This window comes from Oncorhynchus keta, chromosome 15 (genome assembly GCF_023373465.1).
Source record: "Oncorhynchus keta strain PuntledgeMale-10-30-2019 chromosome 15, Oket_V2, whole genome shotgun sequence".
NCBI classification, from domain to species: Eukaryota; Metazoa; Chordata; class Actinopteri; order Salmoniformes; family Salmonidae; genus Oncorhynchus; species Oncorhynchus keta.
The window spans coordinates 34679072-34699436 of NC_068435.1; the positions used below are offsets into that span (position 1 = coordinate 34679072).

The following is a 20365-nucleotide window of genomic DNA, read 5'->3' on the forward strand; positions in this document are numbered from 1 at the left end:
AGTAATCCCCCGAGGCTACGTTTTCGAATAATCTGTTCCTTACAAAAGGCTTGTAGTTTGGTAACACAGTTTTTTTTTTTTTTTTTTGTCGTCAATCTATCCCATAACCTTTTTCAACCTTTTACAATGACCCTCTAGTGGTATTCAAAGTTTGAGAGTTGTATTTTAATAACTAATTCTATGGTCAACCCATGTACTGCAATACGCTATTTATAAGCCATGGGAGGTAGTATTTGGACATGGGTGTTTGATTCACCTCCAACCCCAGTATGGTGTAACACCAGGTTATATGTCATTCCACGTCTACAGAGTAAATGTAACTTCTATGGAAATGTAACACCATTTTGGGGTGTACAGTGGGGCAAAAAAGTATTTAGTCAGCCACCAATTGTGCAAGTTTTCCCACTTAAAAATATGAGAGAGGCCTGTCATTTTCATCATAGGTACACTTCAACTATGACAGACAAAATGAGAAAAAAATCCAGAAAATCACATTGTAGGATTTTTAATGAATTTATTTGCAAATGATGGTGGGAAATAAGTATTTGGTCAATCACAAAAGTTTATCTCAATACTTTGTTATATACCCTTTGTTGGCAATGACAGAGGTCAAACGTTTTCTGTAAGTTTTCACACACTGTTGCTGGTATTTTGGCCCATTCCTCCATGCAGATCACCTCTAGAGCAGTGATGCTTTGGGGGTGTTGCTGGGCAACACAGACTTTTGACTCCCTCCAAAGATTTTCTATGGGGTTGAGCTCTGGAGACTGGCTTGGCCACTCCAGGACCTTGAAATGCTTCTTACGAAGCCACTCCTTCGTTGCCCGGGCGGTGTGTTTGGGATCATTGTCATGCTGAAAGACCCAGCCACGTTTCATCTTCAATGCCCTTGCTGATGGAAGGAGGTTTTCACTCAATCTCACGATACATGGCCCCATTCATTCTTTCCCCTACACGGATCTGTCGTCCTGGTCCCTTTGTAGAAAAACAGCCCCAAAGCATGATGTTTCCACCCCCATGCTTCACAGTAGGTATGGTGTTCTTTGGATGCAACTCAGCATTCTTTGTCCTCCAAACACGACGAGTTGAGGTTTTACCAAAAGGTTCTATTTTGGTTTGATCTGACCATATGACATTCTCCCAAACTTCTTCTGGATCATCCAAATGCTCTCTAGCAAACTTCAGACAGGCCTGGACATGTACTGGCTTAAGCAGGGGGACACGTCTGGCACAGCAGGATTTGAGTCCCTGGCGACGTAGTGTATTACTGATGGTAGGCTTTGTTACTTTGGTCCCAGCTCTCTTTAGGTCATTCACTAGGTCCCCCCGTGTGGTTCTGGGATTTTTGCTCACTGTTCTTGTGATCATTTTGACCCCACGGGGTGAGATCTTGCGTGGAGCCCCAGATCGAGGGAGATTATCAGGGTCTTGTATGTCTTCCATTTCCTAATAATTGCTCCCACAGTTGATTTCTTCAAACCAAGCTGCTTACCTATTGCAGATTCAGTCTTCCCATCCTGGTGCAGGTCTACACTTTTTTGTTTCTGGTGTCCTTTGACAGCTCTTTGGTCTTGGCCATAGCGGAGTGTGACTGTTTGAGGTTGTGGACAGGTGTCTTTTATACTGATAACAAGTTCAAACATGTGCCATTAATACAGGTAACAGAGGAGCTGGAGCTTCTTAAAGAAGTTACAGGTCTGTGAGAGCCAGAAATCTTGCTTGTTTGTAGGTGACCAAATACGTATTTTCCACCATAATTTGCAAATACATTTATTAAAAATCCTACAATGTGATTTACTGGATTTCTTACAGGCCTCTCATCTTTTTAAGTGGGAGAACTTGCACAATTGGTGGCTGACTAAATACTTCCCGCCCCCATTGTATCTCACTAACGGTTGCTATATATCCAGCCACTTACAGATTGGATTAGTTTAGAGAAATGTAAGTTTCTTATCTTTGTGTAGCATAAGATTAAAAACAATCAGTACATGTGAAGATATTGAAACAAATTATTTTAAAAATCAACCTGCAACTGAGCATGGTGGGAAATATGACAATCCGTCTGTGGATAACTCCATAGATTTAACTCCCTGTCTCTGGTTACCAATAATGGAGTTAAAAGTACTCCGTCCCAATTAACTCCCGTTATCAACAACCAGCTCCAGGGAGCGTATCACTCTCTTGAGAGTTAAAAGAACCCATTAGAGTGGTCGCCCTAAAATATAACACTGTGATTTCAACTATACTTGATTTACTGTGTATTTGTCTGTTTCTCTCCCCCACTCCCTGTCTCTCAGAGCACTACTGATGCCCTAGGTGTACCATTTGTGGGTAAGACATAATGAATCCTCCGGGAATATAAACAACATCTGTATAGTAAGTCTTTCCTGGGTTACATGTGCACCCCCCTTCTTTCCACATGTATAGTTGTAACAGAAATATTATCCCGGTATAGCACACTTTGTCCACCTTTACCATTTCAATTGCATTGTTTCTACATTGCTTTGTAAAATGTCATTGTCACATTGCCCTTAACAAAGAAGCCTATTGCCCTTCTCTTGAGGATTCCATCTGAAAACTATTCTCAGTCGTTCAGCCCTCAGGCTACTTTCTCTCTAGCTGGCAATACTGTACTTAATCTAACCACGCACATTTTACATGATTAAAATATTAAATATCTGACAATGAATTATGAAACAGAAGTAATTGAACCTCATTGCTTAGTTAGATAAGTGTGTGTGGGTGTGTGTGTCTGTACTTGTTTCCCTACATTATCAGGACCCCAATGTCCAAACAATTCACCTGAATGTCCTGAAAAGGTAGGAAAACAAGAACTGCTTGTTAAAATGCTATTTTAAGCTTAAGGGTTAGGTTTACGATTTGGGGTTAGGGTTAGGTTAAGTGGAAATCGTTTTTTTTAACGGTCAAACATTTTCCCAAATTTTCCTCCAAAAAGTTCTGAAAGCCGTATGTGTCTGTCTGTGTCTGGTCAATACAATATAGGTCACATAGATTCCTGATATTATGAAATTTGTCCACTGTCTACTCTAACGACTCTCTCTCCCAAGCTTTCTAGAACCATTTAGCTGAAACCAACAGTCTGGGAGCTGTGTGTGTTCGTGCGTGTGAAGGATTATAGCCCAGTGTCAGCAGTACCATTTGAACCAAGGTCTGGTCGAAACACAACACCAGGACAGCCAATGACAGTGAGTCGGCCAAATCCGGCCAACCAAAAACAGAGAGCCCGGCATAGTCATAACCTAATGACCTGGCTGTGTGGCACGTGATGGGTTATATGATAAGCCATGCGGCTTCTGTTCTGTGTGCTGTCGAATGTTACCTCCACAGGACCTCTGAATGTCGTAAGAGGCTGTGTGAGGTCATCTGACCCGTGGACCAGAGCTTAGCAGAGAACCATCACCATGTGAATCAGATCACAGATGATTTGCCTGCATTCTGCAAAGATGTTAATATAAAGAGGGAAATAAAATGTATTTACATTGGAGTATGTTTTCACTAAGGAGGAGTCAAAAGTAGAAACATATCGCGTCTTCATTTCATTCTAGTGGTGGAAATAGGGATGGATGATACAACATACTTGTTATTATGCCACATTCACTTCATGTCAGAAACTCAGACATTTCCGACTTGCTTGCTCATTGTAGAAAGAGTTTCCCACTCGGTAAGTATCAGAATCAACCAATAGGGAGCTCTACACAAATAACATTTGAACTCAGAGGTCCCAAGTTTCTGACAATGACGTGAACGTGGCATTACACATCTCTTGGATGATACTGAAGCTGATGCCAACAGTGGGGCACTGACCAAATTACCAAACCCTTAAAAGTCAATAAAGTCAGGCAGAGTCAACTGAGGAAATGCATTAACAAGCAGAGCACTTGAGAGAAGAGAGACAGCAGACAACTGCACTGCAGTAGGCTTAATTTAGTAATGTATTACATACAGCAAAATTCACTTCATATTGATACATGTATATACTGGTACTTTTACCACATAGACAATTTAATTTGAAAATCTTATTGCTAGACATGTTAAATAGAATGTTTTTTTTTTTTATATAATATAAAATGAAATATAATATCATAAATATGACTAACAAAATATGTCCTTTGTGCTACTGATTATGATGCAGTGTTCTAAGTCGTAAGGTTCAGGACGTGATGGCGATGAGACACATGCTACTTAATGGCCACGGGGCAGAATAAAGAAACATACAAATTCCACAGGAATAAAGTCATAGGTGCATTTGAAATGACACCCTATTCCCTACAGAGTGCAAAACGTTTGACCAGGGTGCATGAGGTTCTGGCCAAAGGTAGTGCACTATATAGGGAATATGTTGCCATTTTGTATGCAGACAATTTCTGAAACAGTGCATTGGTGACAGTCCGGTTGCCAAATCAGGTGCTACTTTTGCGAACTCCTTTATGGTAAACAACTCCATTCTCATTGTTGTCTTAAGCAGAACTAAACTGGCAACCAGGCTGCATTGATGAAATATGCATCTGGCGCAGGATCACAGTCAACACAGAGGGTATGCATATACATCCCATCTTACTGTAACACAATCCTATGTTCAAATGTGCAATATATCATACACGTCACTGTATCTAGGACCTTCATTTTAACGTGAGGTTTCAGGTTGATATGCTCAGCAAATACCCTACAAGTAGGGTAAAATACAGTACTGGTCCATGAAGTAACTAAGACTTGGCTGTGTCTTTAACAACCTAGACAACAATAACCTCCCTGTGGTATTCGTATATTCATTTATTAGGCCTTTTGGGTATAGATACTTACATATTAAAAATAATTGAAGTCAAGTGTGTTTGCATGAAGGAATTAGAGGCATGGTTTGTTCAAACTAAGATAGTGCAATTTCACATTCCTTATCATTAATAATGAGTTACATTGTTAGAGCTATTTGGTGTGCGCACAGGTAGAATGTGTGAACAAAAGTGCATGCAGAACAATTCAAGAGAACATAAATACTGTGATCTGTTCGGGTAAGGTGAAGTTATCATCTCGAACCAAGAACCAAGTATCACGCTACTATAGCAGCTAGCTGTCTGTCATGAGAGATTAGATATGTTTTTGTTTTTTTAATTTTAAAGGAATTAACGATCTTCAACATAAAACATTCACATTCATAACAAAGACAGACAGACAGACAGAGACAGACTATGTAAAAATAAATACAATCCCTGAGGACTAAAATCCTACTGATACACAAGTTGTTGTTGAGAACACTGACGGACGGGGAACGACAGTGGAAAATATGTCATACAGTACTTCTGTCAACTTGAAAAAGTATTTCCACCACACACATTTTAGCTAGCACAACTAATGTGAACATACTCATCTTTTCACCGTCGACATGAGCAATTGCAATCACTTTTTCGAATAAGCATAGTATGAATTAATGGGGACATACATTGAATTAATTAATGTATGAAAGAATACATGAGTGGACGGACAAATGTTGGATTGTGACAGGGTGTTCACTTCAAAATATATATATATTTTTTTGCTTGTAGGGAGGGATGGAGACGAGGAAGTTAGGAGAGAAGGACTGGGGGAAGGAGAAAAGGAATGAAGGAAAGAGAGAGGGAGGGAGAAAAGGAAGGTGTGAAGGAACGACAGAGAGAAGGAAAAAGAGAAGAACTGGTCGTACTAGCTGGAAAGGTCATTCAGGTCACCACCCTGTTCGATGACGGCCTTGGCAAACTGCTTGAACACGCGATCCATGTAGGTGCTCCGTCGGGGCCACAGGCCCTCCAGGAAACCAATATGGCCCCCATGGCAAGTGATAAGGAGGGCTAGGTTAGGGTTCTGCTTCACTGCCTCCACTGGAATGGCTGAGGAGGAGACGAGACAAAACGCATTGTTAATAATCTAGCAGTCAAGCAATGGATACATATACCAAGCACTATACAGTAGATTGTCAATTTAACTTCCAAAACCGCACAGAAATACTGTATACACATACACATTAAGGCATTGCAAGAAATGTACAGGTAGATATAAAATTATATATTTTTATATTTTTTATATTACTAACAGATTAAACTAATTTTGGCCAAGGGACCGTGTGTAACAGTATCATTTTAAACCGTCCCCTTGCCCATACCCGGGCGCGAACCAGGGACCTTCTGCACACATCAACAACAGTCACCCTCGAAGCATCGTTACCCATCGCTCCACAAAAGCCGCGGCCCTTGCAGAGCAAGGGGAACTACTACTTCAAGGTCTCAGAGCAAGTGACGTAACCGATTGAAACGCTATTTAGCGCGCACCGCTAACTAAGCTAGCCGTTTCACATCCGTTACACTCACCCCCCTTTTGACCTTCCTCCTTTTTTCCGCAGCAACCAGTAATCCGGGTCACGGCACCAATGTAACAGTATAATTTTAAACCGTCCCCTCGCCCATACCCGGGCGCGAACCAGGGACCTTCTGCACACAACGACAACAGTCACCCTCGAAGCATCGTTACCCATCGCTCCACAAAAGCCGCAGCCCTTGTAGAGCAAGGGGAACTACTACTTCAAGGTCTCAGAGCAAGTGACGTAACCGATTGAAACGCTATTTAGCGCGCACCGCTAACTAAGCTAGCCGTTTCACATCCGTTACACGTGGAATAAGTTTAGAGGGTGTAATACAATACAATGCAATGTTATTCATCTCCAATTGATGTTCTTAACCCTGGGCAACATGGGCCTGGGAGGCTCACAGGGATATTGGTATCCATCAAAGAAATAGAATGAAAAAAAAAGAGAAACCTTTTATTCAATTGTTATGATATCCACAGTACTCCACCAATTGACCATTCGCTAAGCCCCATCCCCGAATTTTGGGCAAACCAATCGCTGCGCTCTAACAGATCGCAACTGTAGTCGAGTCCGACACCTCGGACAAGCTCACGTTTCAACGCAATGAAAGCCGGAGAGGGCTATAGCAAAACCAGAGTTTTCTTCCAAAAAATGTATGTAGATATTATTAAATAATTGAACAGTGCACCAGGAGTAATTGCTACTGTTGTTCCTGAAATGCAGAGCTTGTGAACGCTAGATAGCTAGGCAGCCACTTAACATAACTTGTTTTCTCAAAATGTAAGTTAGGGGGCTAAGTTAGCAATGAATACTTGGCTCCCATCTGCTGTCCACATCAGGACACGATTAGCTCCAAAAGTGGTTATAGCTTAGACTGCATTCGGACAGCGAATTCAGAGCAATTTTGTCATGTTACAGCCTGATTTCGAAATGGATTACATTTATTGTTTTCCCTCATCCATCTACACACAATACCCCATAATGACAAAGTGAAAACATATTTTTTAAATAACCATTTACATAAGTATTCACACCCCTGAGTCAACACATGTTACAATCACCTATGGCAGTGATTACAGTTGTGAGTCTTTCTGGGTTGGTCTCTTTAAGAGCTTTGCACACATGGTTTGTGCAATATTTGCACATGATTCTTAAAAAAAAAATTCAAGCTCTGTGAAGTTGTTTGTTGATCATTGTTAGACAGCCATTTTCAAGTCTTGCCATATATTTTCTAAAACAATTTATGTCAAAACTGTAACTTGGCCACTCAGGAATATTCAATGTTGTCTTGGTAAGCAACTCCAGTGTACATTTTGTGTTTTCGGTTATTTTCCTGCTGAAAGGTGAATTTGTCTACCAGTGTCTGTTGGAAAGCAGACTGAACCAGGTTTTTCTCTAGGATTTTGCCTGTGCTTAGCTCTATTCCGTTTGTTTTTATTTAAAAAATGCTGGTGACAAGCATACCCATAGCACGATGCAGCCACTACCATGCTTGAACATATGAAGAGTGGTACTCAGCGATGTATTTGCTTTCTATTCAGGACATAAAGTTAATTTCTTTGCCACATTTCTTGCAGTTTTACATTAGTGCCTTATTGCAAACAGGATGCATGTTTTGGAATATTTGTTTTTCTGTACAGGCTTCCTTTTTTTCACTCGGTCATTTAGGTTAGTATTGTTGAGTTACTATAATGTTGTTGATCTATCAGTTGTCTCCTGTCATATCAACACTCATTGTGTATTCGCCTGCATTGTCTTTCCGTATAGGCCTTGCTCATCGGCTAAGCAGCCAACATGGAGGGCCAGGGGTGGGGTGTGATTGTGGATTCACCATGACAGGGGGAGAAGACGTCGTCTGCAGCGTTTAGACACAACATGGGCACCTGCACAGACTTGAGCTTGTGGATGGGACTGGCATCGTGGTAGTAGTCATCGTTGGTGGGGTAGCCAAACATTATAGACGTGAACCTCTCATCAAACTCACGGATGGTCTTGGCCTGCATGGGGGTTGGGATAAACAACATTTGGCAGCAGTCCAAGAGGGCCATAAGGACGAGACTAGAACGTGGTTAGAATAGATTGCTTTCTTTGACTTTGATTAGATTTACAGGAGGTCATTAAAAAGGAAGTGCATTTTACCTTCATCACATGATCAATGTCGTAACTCTTCTCAAGGACAGATTTGTGTCTAGAGGAGAGAAAAATATGAGGAAGCAGGAAGTAGGTTTGCTTCAATGGGGAAGTAGGTTTGCTTCAATGGGGATCATGGGGAAGCATGGGAGTTTGCTTTAATATCCAGTGGCAATGTTCATGATATGATTGGGTTCTGAGAGTAAAGTACAGAGTATAAAATATGTCCAGGATCCCCAGAGAGAGATAGCGAAGAGAGAGCGGAGAGAGAGAGAGGAAGGGGAGTGAGAGCGAGAGAGAGAGAGGAATTGAAAGAAAGAAAGAAAGAAAGAAAGAAAGAGAAAGAAAGAGAAGCTTGTGGCCAAGCTAGTTCACACCCTCCGCAACCCTCAGGGGTCAGGTGCTAGCCGCTAAAAGGAAAACAATGTAGCTCAGTGCAACTAACAGCTAAAATAGGCTAATCCCCCAGCCCAGGCTTCCTCTGGTCCCCACCCACCTGTCCACACCTGCCTGCAGGCAGCTAGTGAGGTAAGAGTTGAAGAGGAAGCGGTCCAGAGGCTTCTCCAGTGACGCTGTGCACGCAAACACATCCCAGCCTGCCGAGAACACAACCACACCCTTCAGACACGTCTCCCTGCCCTTCTTCCCCAGGTAGTTTGCCAGCATCATCCTGGGGTTCAAAAGAGGGGGGAGAGGGTCGTGGGGAGAAGGGAGGGGGGAGAGCAGAGGATGATTGTGAAATGTTACATTTTTCATCAATCTGCACTTAGCTAGGAGATTATAGCTTGAATACCTCTTTTGACATGGTGTAAGCACTACTGAGAGGCTGAGCTCTCTGAATCAACTGAAAAGTGTTGTTTTCTGACAGGGGGAAAGCATGAGGCTGCAAAATGTCAAAATACATAACCAACCCATGACATAATTTCTACCGGTGAGCGTTGGCCTTTTCTGAATATCATTAAAAACCTAAGGATGACCAAGTGCGCTTTTGAGGCTCTACATAAGCCGTACTCGCCTCCGACTGACTCCCACAGTTCAGTGAAGTAATACTGTAGTATACAGATCCCGTTGACGTCAATAAGCTACAATAATACACGATGGATGCAGAAGTCTGAGTAATGCATGTGCTTGGGATTTGGCCCAGTGTATCGTGTCACTGTCCATTGAAGTGAGAATGCATGAAGAGGCACCTACCCGCCCATGGAGACCCCAGCAGCCATGAGAGGGGCGTCCTCATTTGTCCTCTGGATGTGTTCGATGACAGCCTCCAGGTCCTCTGTGTTGGCAGCGCAGTACGTTCTGGGGGTCTGGGTGGCACACAAAAGACAAGAAGAGTTCACCGTGTGTGCTTTTGCAGAGTGTGTGTACTGTGTGTCTACTGTATTTCCCTGCACGTGCACACACTGTCAGGGTGTCTATAGTCAGACGTGCACACACTGTTAGGGTGTCTATAGTCAGACGTGCACATACTGTTAGGGTGTCTATAGTCAAACGTGCACATACTGTTAGGGTGTCTATAGTCAGACGTGCACATACTGTTAGGGTGTCTATAGTCAGACGTGCACATACTGTTAGGGTGTCTATAGTCAGACGTGCACATACTGTTAGGGTGTCTATAGTCAAACGTGCACATACTGTTAGGGTGTCTATAGTCAGACGTGCACATACTGTTAGGGTGTCTATAGTCAGACGTGCACATACTGTTAGGGTGTCTATAGTCAGACGTGCACATACTGTTAGGGTGTCTATAGTCAGATGTGCACATACGGTACATGAATTACACTCAAGCCTTCGTACCTTCTCTCACACACGTGCACAAACACTGCTTGTGGTTTAGAGGCCAAACAATCTCCATGACGATATGTAGTTTTCATGGTGCTCTATTGATGAGTGGTAGAAAAAGGTCTGGCATGACAAATGGCTGATTCAGGCTATTTGGAGTTAGCGCAGTAGCAACCACAAGGAGCAGTTATAGCACCATTGAAGAGCAGTCAGAGCTGTGTAGCATGCAGCCTGCAGCTGGATAGCCTTTGGACTGTAGCATCTGTCCATCACTATCAATTAATGCAAGAAGTTCTTGTGAAACATGAAGCAAGTGACCCGCTTAGTCAAATGAGACCACAGACACGGAGAACAATAATGGGCCTCTCAGGTTTGAGAAAAGAAAATAAGTGAAAAAAAACTCTATTTATTTTATATTTAACCTTTATTTAACTAGGCAAGTCAATTCAGAACAAATCATTATTTACAATGACGGCCTACCCCGGCCAAAAACTTAACGACGTTGGGCCAATTGTGCGCCACCCTATGGGACTCCCAATCACGGCCGGTTGTGATACAGCCTGGAATCAAACCAGGGTCTGTAGTGACTCCTCTAGCTCAGAGATGCAGTGCCTTAGACCGCTGCGCCACTCGGGACATTCAATGACGAAACTAAATGAAACATAACAGGGTTTTAAAGGTGACAATGAATTCAAATACTAGTACAATCTAAAAAGGGACAGGCTACAGCTTTACAACTGTTCTAACTGTTCTAAAAAAACACTAAAAGTACTAATAACACATGGATGTAAAATAACCTTAAAGGAGCAGGTTTTAGAACTTTATACTCCCCGTCATCATCACACTTCAGCGTTTCAAGTCCATTTGACATAACCTATTTCTCAGGTAGACATGTTGTCTATCTCTGTGGCTGCATACCAGTACCTTTCCTCATCAATATTCATGCGCAACGCTCAGCCAAAGTGGAAGCTGTTTTTTTCTTCTTCACAGCAGACACATCCACTTGCCGTGTCCTCGTAGCCTACGTTTTTGAGTAGACGACTTGAGAGGAGTAGGAACTGTACTGGTTACAACGATAATATCCACAATAAAAACAGCTTGAACCAATTTCCCTTTTGATGATACAGTACTAAAGTTAATACAATACAACACAGTTCAATGTCCTATAACCATCCATTTTCTTGTAGTAATGGTAAATATTACTATGAAATATGATGCGACTCAAATGTGGTCCTTCTGTAGCTCAGTTGGTAGAGCATGGCGCTTGTAACGCCAGGGTAGTGGGTTCGATTCCCGGGACCACCCATACGTAGAATGTATGCACACATGACTGTAAGTCGCTTTGGATAAAAGCGTCTGCTAAATGGCATATATTATTATTATTATATTAAATGGACCAACTACGTGTAACGGAGGCAGTTCGAAACCTGAAAAACGGAATTAGCTCCGAGAGGGAACCTCTCACACAGCAGGACATTCATTCTAATACTGTGCCCTATTTAAACAATGGACGCCATTTACACTAAACTGGCCACAAAGAAAACAGTCAAAGGCTTATAAATGAGTAGGCATTTGCATAAAACCTCAAAGCTAGTGGAAGAAGGGTCATTCCTTTCTTACCACCACGTTATGTAGTGCAATAGTTATACTCAGAGATCATAGTACTGGTATATATACATACCTGTACATACAAAATACTGGAAGTATTTATTTAACTAGGCATAATTAGAGTACTTCTTACCTCATCATGCAGACAACACGTGAAGTTTGTTTGATTTTTTTCACATGTCCACTCATAGAGATCCTATTAAATTACTTGTACTCTAATTCCTAATTATCTGTGTGCACTACAGTATTGGCCCAGTTTGGCAACTGAGAATAGCCCTTTCAGATGAAACCCTGGCCTGGGTTACAAGATAACAGTAACTGGTGTGTGTGTGTGTTCGTGTTTGTGTTTGTGCATGTGTCAGTGTGTGTTTATGCTTGAGTGCATGTGTGTCTGTCTTTGTGACTGTGCATGTGAATACAACAACGACAAGACACGAAACAACCCATTCATTTATTCTGAGAGCACAGATCTCAAAACGAACACTGTTGCCACAAACTATGGCATGATACAAGGTTCCATTTGTCGATTGGCTGAGCTGTTTTGGGTGACACCGACACCTGATATAATTGATGCACATTAGCATCTCTTGAATAGCACCATAGCACTTCCTCCCTTCAATGGGGATTGACACCCTAATCGTTGGCTAAATAGATCTGGAACTTGGCATAGATTCATAGATAAAGCGTGAGCTACAGTGGGTGTCTGTCTATAAGGTAGTAGTTTTGGAATTGTTAGCTAGATTACTTGTTGGTTATTACTGCATTGTCGGAACTAGAAGCACAAGCATTTCGCTACACTCGCATTAACATCTGCTAACCATGTGTATGTGACAAATAAAATGTGATTTGATTTGATTTCGAATAGCATGTGCTTGGTGAAGACAGGGCAAGGTCCTTCTGCTCTATGGTCCAGTGTTAGTGTATTCTATCTATCAACCTGTAACTTCAATCCCTGCTATGTTACAACATAGTCTGTCTGCACCCTGTCTGGACTAGACTCCCTACGGGTTACCCAATACACGATGGGTTACACACTATGGGTTTACGCATGACACATGTTATGGGCTGCTCGGTGACATGGTGAAGGGGATGTCAGACTGATAAATAGCACCAATGACAGTGCAGGGGAAAGCCTGCACAGGGCATGTGGAGCACCACTAGGATGTAGGGCCTATGTCTTTGTCATGTTGTGAGTGTTTGCATAGTCGTGTAGATGAAGATGCCTTTAGGATTGTACAGAGTAATATAGCCGTTGCAAACGGTTGTGTTCTTGAATGCAGGTCTGAATTTAAAGCAAAAAAAAGGCACACGTGCACAAATCCTTTTTGAAACTGTACTTTGTATGAACATTAGATTCTTACCAAGAGAGTTTCTCCAGACACCCCTCTGTTGTTGAATACCGCACACCTGAAACACAAAAACATGGACTTTACCCTTTGGATTACATTCACTCCATTTCTTTCCTTGCACATTCCTTGAGAAATTACGAGACTAATGCTAATATGATTATGTTCCTAAATGTAAGCAAGTGCCAGCAGACTGTGTGTGATAACTATGTTCAAACTTCCAGGTGCACTGCATGACTCAACATAACACGCTGCCCCCAATCTGTTTTCCTGTTAGTGCTGAACAGCAGTATCATACATTTCTCTACTCATCTGTTACCGGAGATACTCAAACTTGCCGTTTCTATCTGTAAAACTCAGCAGCAGGGTGGGGCCATACTGTAGATTGGGTGGTGGACACAGCAAGGAGTGGTGACGTACATGTGCTTCCTGCTGCAAAGCTTGTACCAGTAAGCTGTAATTCACTAAGCTAGCAGGACAGGGGTGAGGGCCGGGGTGAAAGATGCTGAGTTTGCTTGCATGCCACCCTCCCTTCCCTGCTCCGTTTGCTTGCCTGCCCCCCTCCTGCACCTTCTCTAAACGGCTCCCTCCGTTTTGAAGAACGAGTACAGAGAACACAGAGGGGCTTTTTTGGAGGAGAAGAAACTGCCTCCCTCGGCATCTCTTAGTGCTTGTGCAACGTTCAGCTCTTTCTTTCCAAAGCAGCTCTGCTCTGCCTACTGAGAGCTTGGCTCGCCTCTCTGTTGTTGCAGCTGCCTACCTCAAGTAACCCTAATCCATTCATACACAGTTGTTATCACACAATGTACAAATGCGGTTGAAAGTACTGTCAACTCCTGACATAGAGCATGTTCACTGCAAAGAACATGTGTTTCAATTTGGACCACTGAACTGCAATGCACTGAAACAGATGAGTGTGTTATCAAAAGTTGACTGTACACAGTGTTTAGATGGGCGATGATATTGGCCTTATCCACAGTATTGAATGGAACAACTGTTTGAACTAATGAAAACGGTGCAGTACTGTCTAGTACTTTTAGCCAAGAACACACACCTATATCCCAGCTCCCTGCTCTGCTGGACCATGTGGAGGATGTAGGACTCTCTGCTGGTGCCGGTCAGGCCTGGAAGCAGCAGGACGGTGGGGCGCGTGGCCGAGTTGGGGTGGGAGGCGCTGTCATCGTTGTCGAACCAATCCAGAGAGATCTGCCCTCCATCTGCTGCTCCAATGAGCTCACTGCAGAGAGGAGGAGGTCAGACATAACAGTCAGAAGAGAAGCGGGACAGGTCGGGTAGAAAAAGACAGCAGTAGGGATTATCACGGGTAACCGGGATCCCGGGACTGTCCCGAGAACACTTCACGTTTCTCGAAAAGAAAAATGATGACTCATTTCTTCCCCAATGTCTGCACTAATACAATTCCACGGCATCAGATCAGCAAAAAAACGCAGTAGCACATTATCCAAACAGGTTGTAGCATGGAAGCCTAGCATATTTACTTCACACCAAGTGGCCATAAATTCAAAGCGCATGCAAAATTGACACTTCCGGTCTTGCCGGACTGCATTCGCAACCTGAATTCAGTTAGTAAACCCTAAAGGAAACCCCCTACAGTGTAGTCCATTAAAGAACGTGTGTCTTTTTGAGCTGTCATTGTAAGTCTTCAGACTGTCACACATTTGATAGGCCTATGCACAATTCACTACGTAGGCATCTTTGTCATGAAGTCTATATATATATATATATATAGAGAGAGAGAGATCTGAAATCGAATACTTTAAAGTATAGAATTATTAACAACTGTAATTGTCACGCCCTGATCTGTTTTACCTGTTCTTGTGATTGTCTCCACCTCCTCCAGGTGTGACTTATTCTCCCCAGTGTATTTATCCCTGTGTTTCCTGTCTCTCTGTGCCAGTTCGTCCTGTATGTTTTCAAGTCAACCAGCGTGTTTTCCCATGTGCCTGTTTTCTATGATCTTTTTCCTCGTCTTCCCTGTTTTGACCTTTGCAGGTTTTTTTCTGGACTCCGTACCCACCTGCCTGACCCTTCTGTCTGCCCTGACATCGAGCCTGTCCGCAACTCTTTTCACCTCTTGGACTCAGAATCTGGTTTTGACCTTCTGCTTGTCCACGACCATTCTCTTGCCTTCTCCTTTTGGATTATAAATCAACTACCAAGACTCTAACCATCTGCCTTGTGCTCTTATTGTAATGTTTATTCTCTTGTTGGAACTTATATGGATCTATATTTTCACTTGAGAAATACTGCACCAAGCATCTTACTTAGATGTAAAATTGTGCGACCAGACCTCCTCTGCAAAATTAATTACCGATTTATCTTAGATTCATTCTAACTATTTTGAGGAATTGTATACTGACTATGTTGTTGCTATGGCGTCTCAAGAGGGACAAAGTAATATTGTGTTTTTTAAGCAAAGGGTTTTGTAAAAGAGTATGCGAGGCACGGACGTTCCCTTCACCTGGCTGAGTTTTGCTGGACCAAACTGAACCTAGTATGCAGATGATTTTTGCCACCTAATTGGTATTTTGACCAATCAAAGCAGATCTTTTGCCTCTAATTGGGCAAAAGATCAGAATTGGGCTGCCTGTGCAATTGCATCAGTGCAGTACCACCTGCACCATTTTCTTGACAACCACTTTATTTCACTAGTGATCAGCCTCACAAGATACAGGCAGCCCAATTCAGATCTTTTGACAATGATTTAGAATATCTGATCTTTTCCCTAAAGTGAAAACTGAAAAAAACATGTAATCTGATTTGACTTCCAATTTAAATCACATCCATATGTGGATCTCAATCCTGATACAATTCTGATGCTCCATTTGCGACCTCCGTCTGGTGGCTCAGATCAGACTTTTTTGTTGTCTGCAGCTGCAGTGGATTCTTATGGAGAATAAATGTATAGCTTCCCCAAGCCGACCCCGTTAGCTGGGGTCAATGAGTCCCAGTGCAATCCATCTCACGCCAACCAACCAACCTTAGCGACCAGACGACAACATTGGTTGTCAATGTCTGTATGACTGGAGGAGGAATGAAATTACAGAACCACACCAGCATTAAATATGCACTTAAAGGCGAGACTAGAGCAGCCACTGGGGTCGTGGGCCGTGCACCAATCTGGAGCCAGCTGGTTGGGCCGTGTACCAATCGAGAGCGAGCACGACCCACAAGCAGAAACAGGAGGACACCTCTTTTATAGTCATGCTAATCCCAGATGCGGATGAGTGGAGGGAGAGAGAGAACTTTCACTCCGACAGCCAGCAATAGTCGAGAAAAACATGGTCAGCTTTCAAGGATCTCTTTCCCATTCAGTTCAACATTCCATGGTGGGTAGTCAAATTGCCATGGTCTGAGTCACTTTTCCAATTCTAGTAATGCAATTTCTATGCTCAGTCCTTGTGTAGATTTGATTATGGTTAGTAGAGGTCTTCTCTTCCCTCATGACTAATAACCTCCAGCAAATATCATTGGCTAAACACACACACACACACACACACACTTTGATCTGAGACAGGTGGTGGGTGAGACCCACATGCTGCCATGGTGCATTGTGGGAAGTGGGAAACATGTCGCTGCTTGATTGGACAATGGTCAAACAAAGGCCAATGGAAGTGGAATGCCCTTGGCACTAGGGCATCATTCTGAGTCACTGGGTCAGATTAGAGCAAGTCTGTCTGACCGCTATCAAGGCCAGGACAATAGTAATAGATGGCCAAAAGTCCCATTCTGTGGTTAGTTACCTGTAGTGCCACTTTCAGCAATAGTAGTAAAAATTTCAGGTCTACTCTATCTTGATTGGCTATTGAAGTTGATGATATTGCTCCTTAGTGGACAGCGTACATAAATACAGTAACTAATTACGACGATCAAATAATTTGGTATTTCCGGTCAGTAAATCAGATCAAATCACTATTTTGATTCTAGCTCTGTGGAATATACTATATTATATATGTTATATACAGAGCCTTCGGAAAGTATTCAGACCCCTTGACTTTTTCCACATTTTGTTAGATTACAGCTTCATTCTAAAATTGATAAAATAAAATAAAAATGTGTCAATCAATCTACACATAACACCCCATAATGACAAAGCAAAAACAGGTTTTAAGAAAAGTATTCTAATTTACAAAATAATAATAATAAAATAAATAATATATATATATATATATATATATATATATATATAAGTATTCAGACCATTTACTCAGTACTTTGTTGAAGCACCTTCGGCATTGATTACAGCCTTGGGTCTTCTTGGATATGCCACTACAAGCTTGGCACACCTGTATTTGGGGCGTATCTCCCATTCTTCTCTGCAGGTCCTCTCAAGCTCTGTCAGGTTTGATGGAGTGTTGCTGAACAGCTATTTTCAGGACTCTCCAGAGATGTTCGATCGGGTTCAAATCCGGGCTCTGGCTGGGCCACTCAAGGACATTCAGAGACTTGTCCCGAAGCCACTCCTGCGTTGTCTTGGCTGTGTGATTAGGGTCTTTGTCCTGTTGGAATGTGAACCTTCGCCTCATGTCCTGAGCGCTCTGGAGCAGGTTTTCATTAAGGATCTCTCTGTACTTTGCTCTGTTCATCCTCGATCCTGACTAGTCTCCCAGTCCCTGCTGTTGAAAAACATCCATCGTAGGGATGGTGCCAGGTTTCATCCAGAAGTGATGCTTGGCATTCAGGCCAAAGAGTTTATTCTTGACTAGAGAATCTTGTTACTCATGGTCTGAGAGTCTTTAGGTGCCTTTTGGTAAACTCCAAGCTGACTGTCATGTGCCTTTTACTGAGGAGTGTCTTCCATCAGGCTGTACCTTAAAGGTATGATTGGTGGAGTGCTGCAGAGATGGTTGTCCTTCTGGAAGTTTCTCCCATCTCCACAAAGGAACTCGAGAGCTCTGTCACAGTGACCATCGGGTTCTTGGTCACCTCCCTGACCAAGACCCTTCTCCCCCGATTGCTCAGTTTGGCCGGGCAGCTCTAGGAAGTCTTGGTGGTTCCACACTTCTTCCAATTAAGAATGATGGAGGCCACTGTGTTCTTGGGGACCGTCAATGATGCAGAATTTTTTATTTATTACATGTAAACATTTCTAAAAACCTGTTTTTGCTTTGTCATTATGGGGTACTGTGTGTAGATTGCTAAGGATTTTATTTTTTAAATTCATTTTAGAATAAGGCTGTAACGTAATAAAATGTGGAAAAAGTCAAGGGGTCTGAGTACTTTCTGAGTACATTTCATCATCAGACCAGGGAAACTCTTCCCTTCACATGCTAAAGATCCTCTCGCAATATGTTCATTTTGAGATAGTTCTTTCAACAATAACACCACTACCATCACTTTTGATCCTGTACAAGTCTTACTTTCTGTAGCTGACCCCCGGTTTAGCCGTGACGAATGGCCTAAGCACCGTCTGGATCCGGCTCTCCCAGCACCAGAAGGTGGGGTAGTAGGTCTCTGACACCACGGGACATTGGTCCCGCAGGAACTGGTAGAACTTCTTACCACCGGAAATCAGTTGGGGCTTCTGGAATACAAGATATGAAGTGTGTGAGTGATGTGGCGTTCACGTTATTGAGGGGAAGTGGAGGAGGAATGTCTGACCATGCAAGTCAAAGATACATTGTTCTGCCTTTCCTACATTGAATTTACACAGTGTATACTACAGACGACAAAAACAATCTCCTGAATACAGTTCATTATGCTTCATCATTCACAATCTACACCACTCCTCCCTTACAATACCCTTAAAAAACATTGTGAAGCCCCTCTTCACTGAAATCACATGATTTTGAATATTGATTCCAAAGGAAGGATCTCAACAACTATAGTGTAATTGTAATGCAACATCAAGGCTGGAAACTCAATATTTTATGTTGCTCTAATTTTGGTCTAGAGGACTGTATAAAGTGTCAGAAAATATTAAATGTGTTGGTGAGTTTTAAGGACATTCTGCAGTCACTAAGGAGACTGGTAATGAGAATACAGTAGGCAGTGTTGTAAATGGGATTATATGAGGTCACCACAATATCAAACACATCTGTCCTATCAGAGCATATCGGTCCTTATACATGTGCAGCACATCTCTGAACCTGTATATGTATGTGTTATTATTATCAAACGATCGCCTAATGTTATATATGCCTATGCTTTTCATTATTGGGGAAATCGAATATTGGACAAAATTCATTAATTTCGGAATATTCAGTAGACCTACAGTAGGTAAGGAACAATCACTGCATGAATATTTCTGACAGCTTGTATGACAATAGCCTAAACCGAGCCGACATGATCGACATTTCAGATTACAAGACCAACAAAGGACTCACTATAAAATATATGCGGCCTAAATAGCAATTCAACTTTTGTAAATATGTAGCCTTGGCCTAATTGTACAAATTTGGAATTTTCACATTTAGACCGGAGAAAAATCATACGATAGCATTTTATTGAGAGATTATATCGCATGGGCAGTACCGCAGATGCTCGTATGCTACTGTAATAAATCAGCCCCCTCAGCAAACCATGCAGCAGCTGAGCCGGTTTGATGCGCAAAAGCGCGAGCAATGTCCCTCATAATAACCGGTATGCCACATTCTATTAAATAATAGACAAGTTGCAGGTTACAATGTATCCCAAATAATGATTCTTCAAAGCAGTCTGTCTATGTGACCTCCCTACCTTCGCGACAGAGATCAAGTAATAGTAGACATAAGCTGCGCTGAAGCCAAGCACCAGTGACAATACTCCAGATCCAAAAAGTCCAACTTTCACTTGGTTTTCCAGATAAAGTGACAGGTCCCTTGTCAAAACATTCAAATTGAAGTCCAGTGAGATCATTGCCAGGTCCCTGTTATCTCGCGCTTTCAGGTATAGCGGCCAGGTTCGAGTGAAACCTCTGCTCCTCTGGATGGATGCACTAATGTGAAGGGGAAAGTCAAGGGGAGCGATATATATAGAGGCAGACGATGGCGCTATTTGCCCGGACTGCGCTGAGCTGTAGCAGACGCAATATTAGGCTATATAACACCTGCAGTGGAAGCAGCCAACATTGCATCCGAGACAGCGGGAGCGGGTTTTGATAAGAAATAATACACATTTTGTCCGATGTATCTTTTTCGTAGCAGGT

The 20365-nt window shown here is 42.5% G+C and overlaps 1 protein-coding gene across 2 annotated transcripts; it reads right to left on the minus strand.

Annotated features, from left to right (window-relative positions):
* Positions 1–3935: 3935 nt before the first annotated feature.
* Positions 3936–20155, minus strand: LOC118394830 (phospholipase ABHD3). 2 transcript variants are annotated; one of them, XM_035788411.2, is made up of 9 exons: positions 19918–20155; positions 18600–18763; positions 14273–14455; positions 13234–13279; positions 9677–9789; positions 8979–9152; positions 8492–8540; positions 8184–8349; positions 3936–5879 (listed from the first exon to the last, which is right to left on the minus strand). In XM_035788411.2, exons 1-9 carry the CDS (start codon positions 20074–20076, stop codon positions 5695–5697), a joined length of 1239 nt encoding a protein of 412 aa, XP_035644304.1. In that variant the 5' UTR covers positions 20077–20155; the 3' UTR covers positions 3936–5694. The 2 variants fall into 2 exon arrangements, with proteins under 2 accessions (XP_035644304.1, XP_035644305.1); XM_035788412.2 differs by having other exon boundaries at positions 5721–5879; positions 8236–8349.
* Between the last annotated feature and the right edge of the window lie 210 nt (positions 20156–20365).

Bases quoted from the DNA above. Each gene is read 5' to 3' on its own strand.
- LOC118394830 (XM_035788411.2), bottom strand. From the start codon at position 20,076: ATGATCTCACTGGACTTCAATTTGAATGTTTTGACAAGGGACCTGTCA. The intron at 18,764-19,917 runs GTAGGGAGGTCA...CTTGTATTCCAG, and splicing joins ACTTGATCTCTGTCGCGAAG to AAGCCCCAACTGATTTCCGG. The intron at 8,541-8,978 runs GTGGGTGGGGAC...TCTCTCCTCTAG, and splicing joins CTGCAGGCAGGTGTGGACAG to ACACAAATCTGTCCTTGAGA.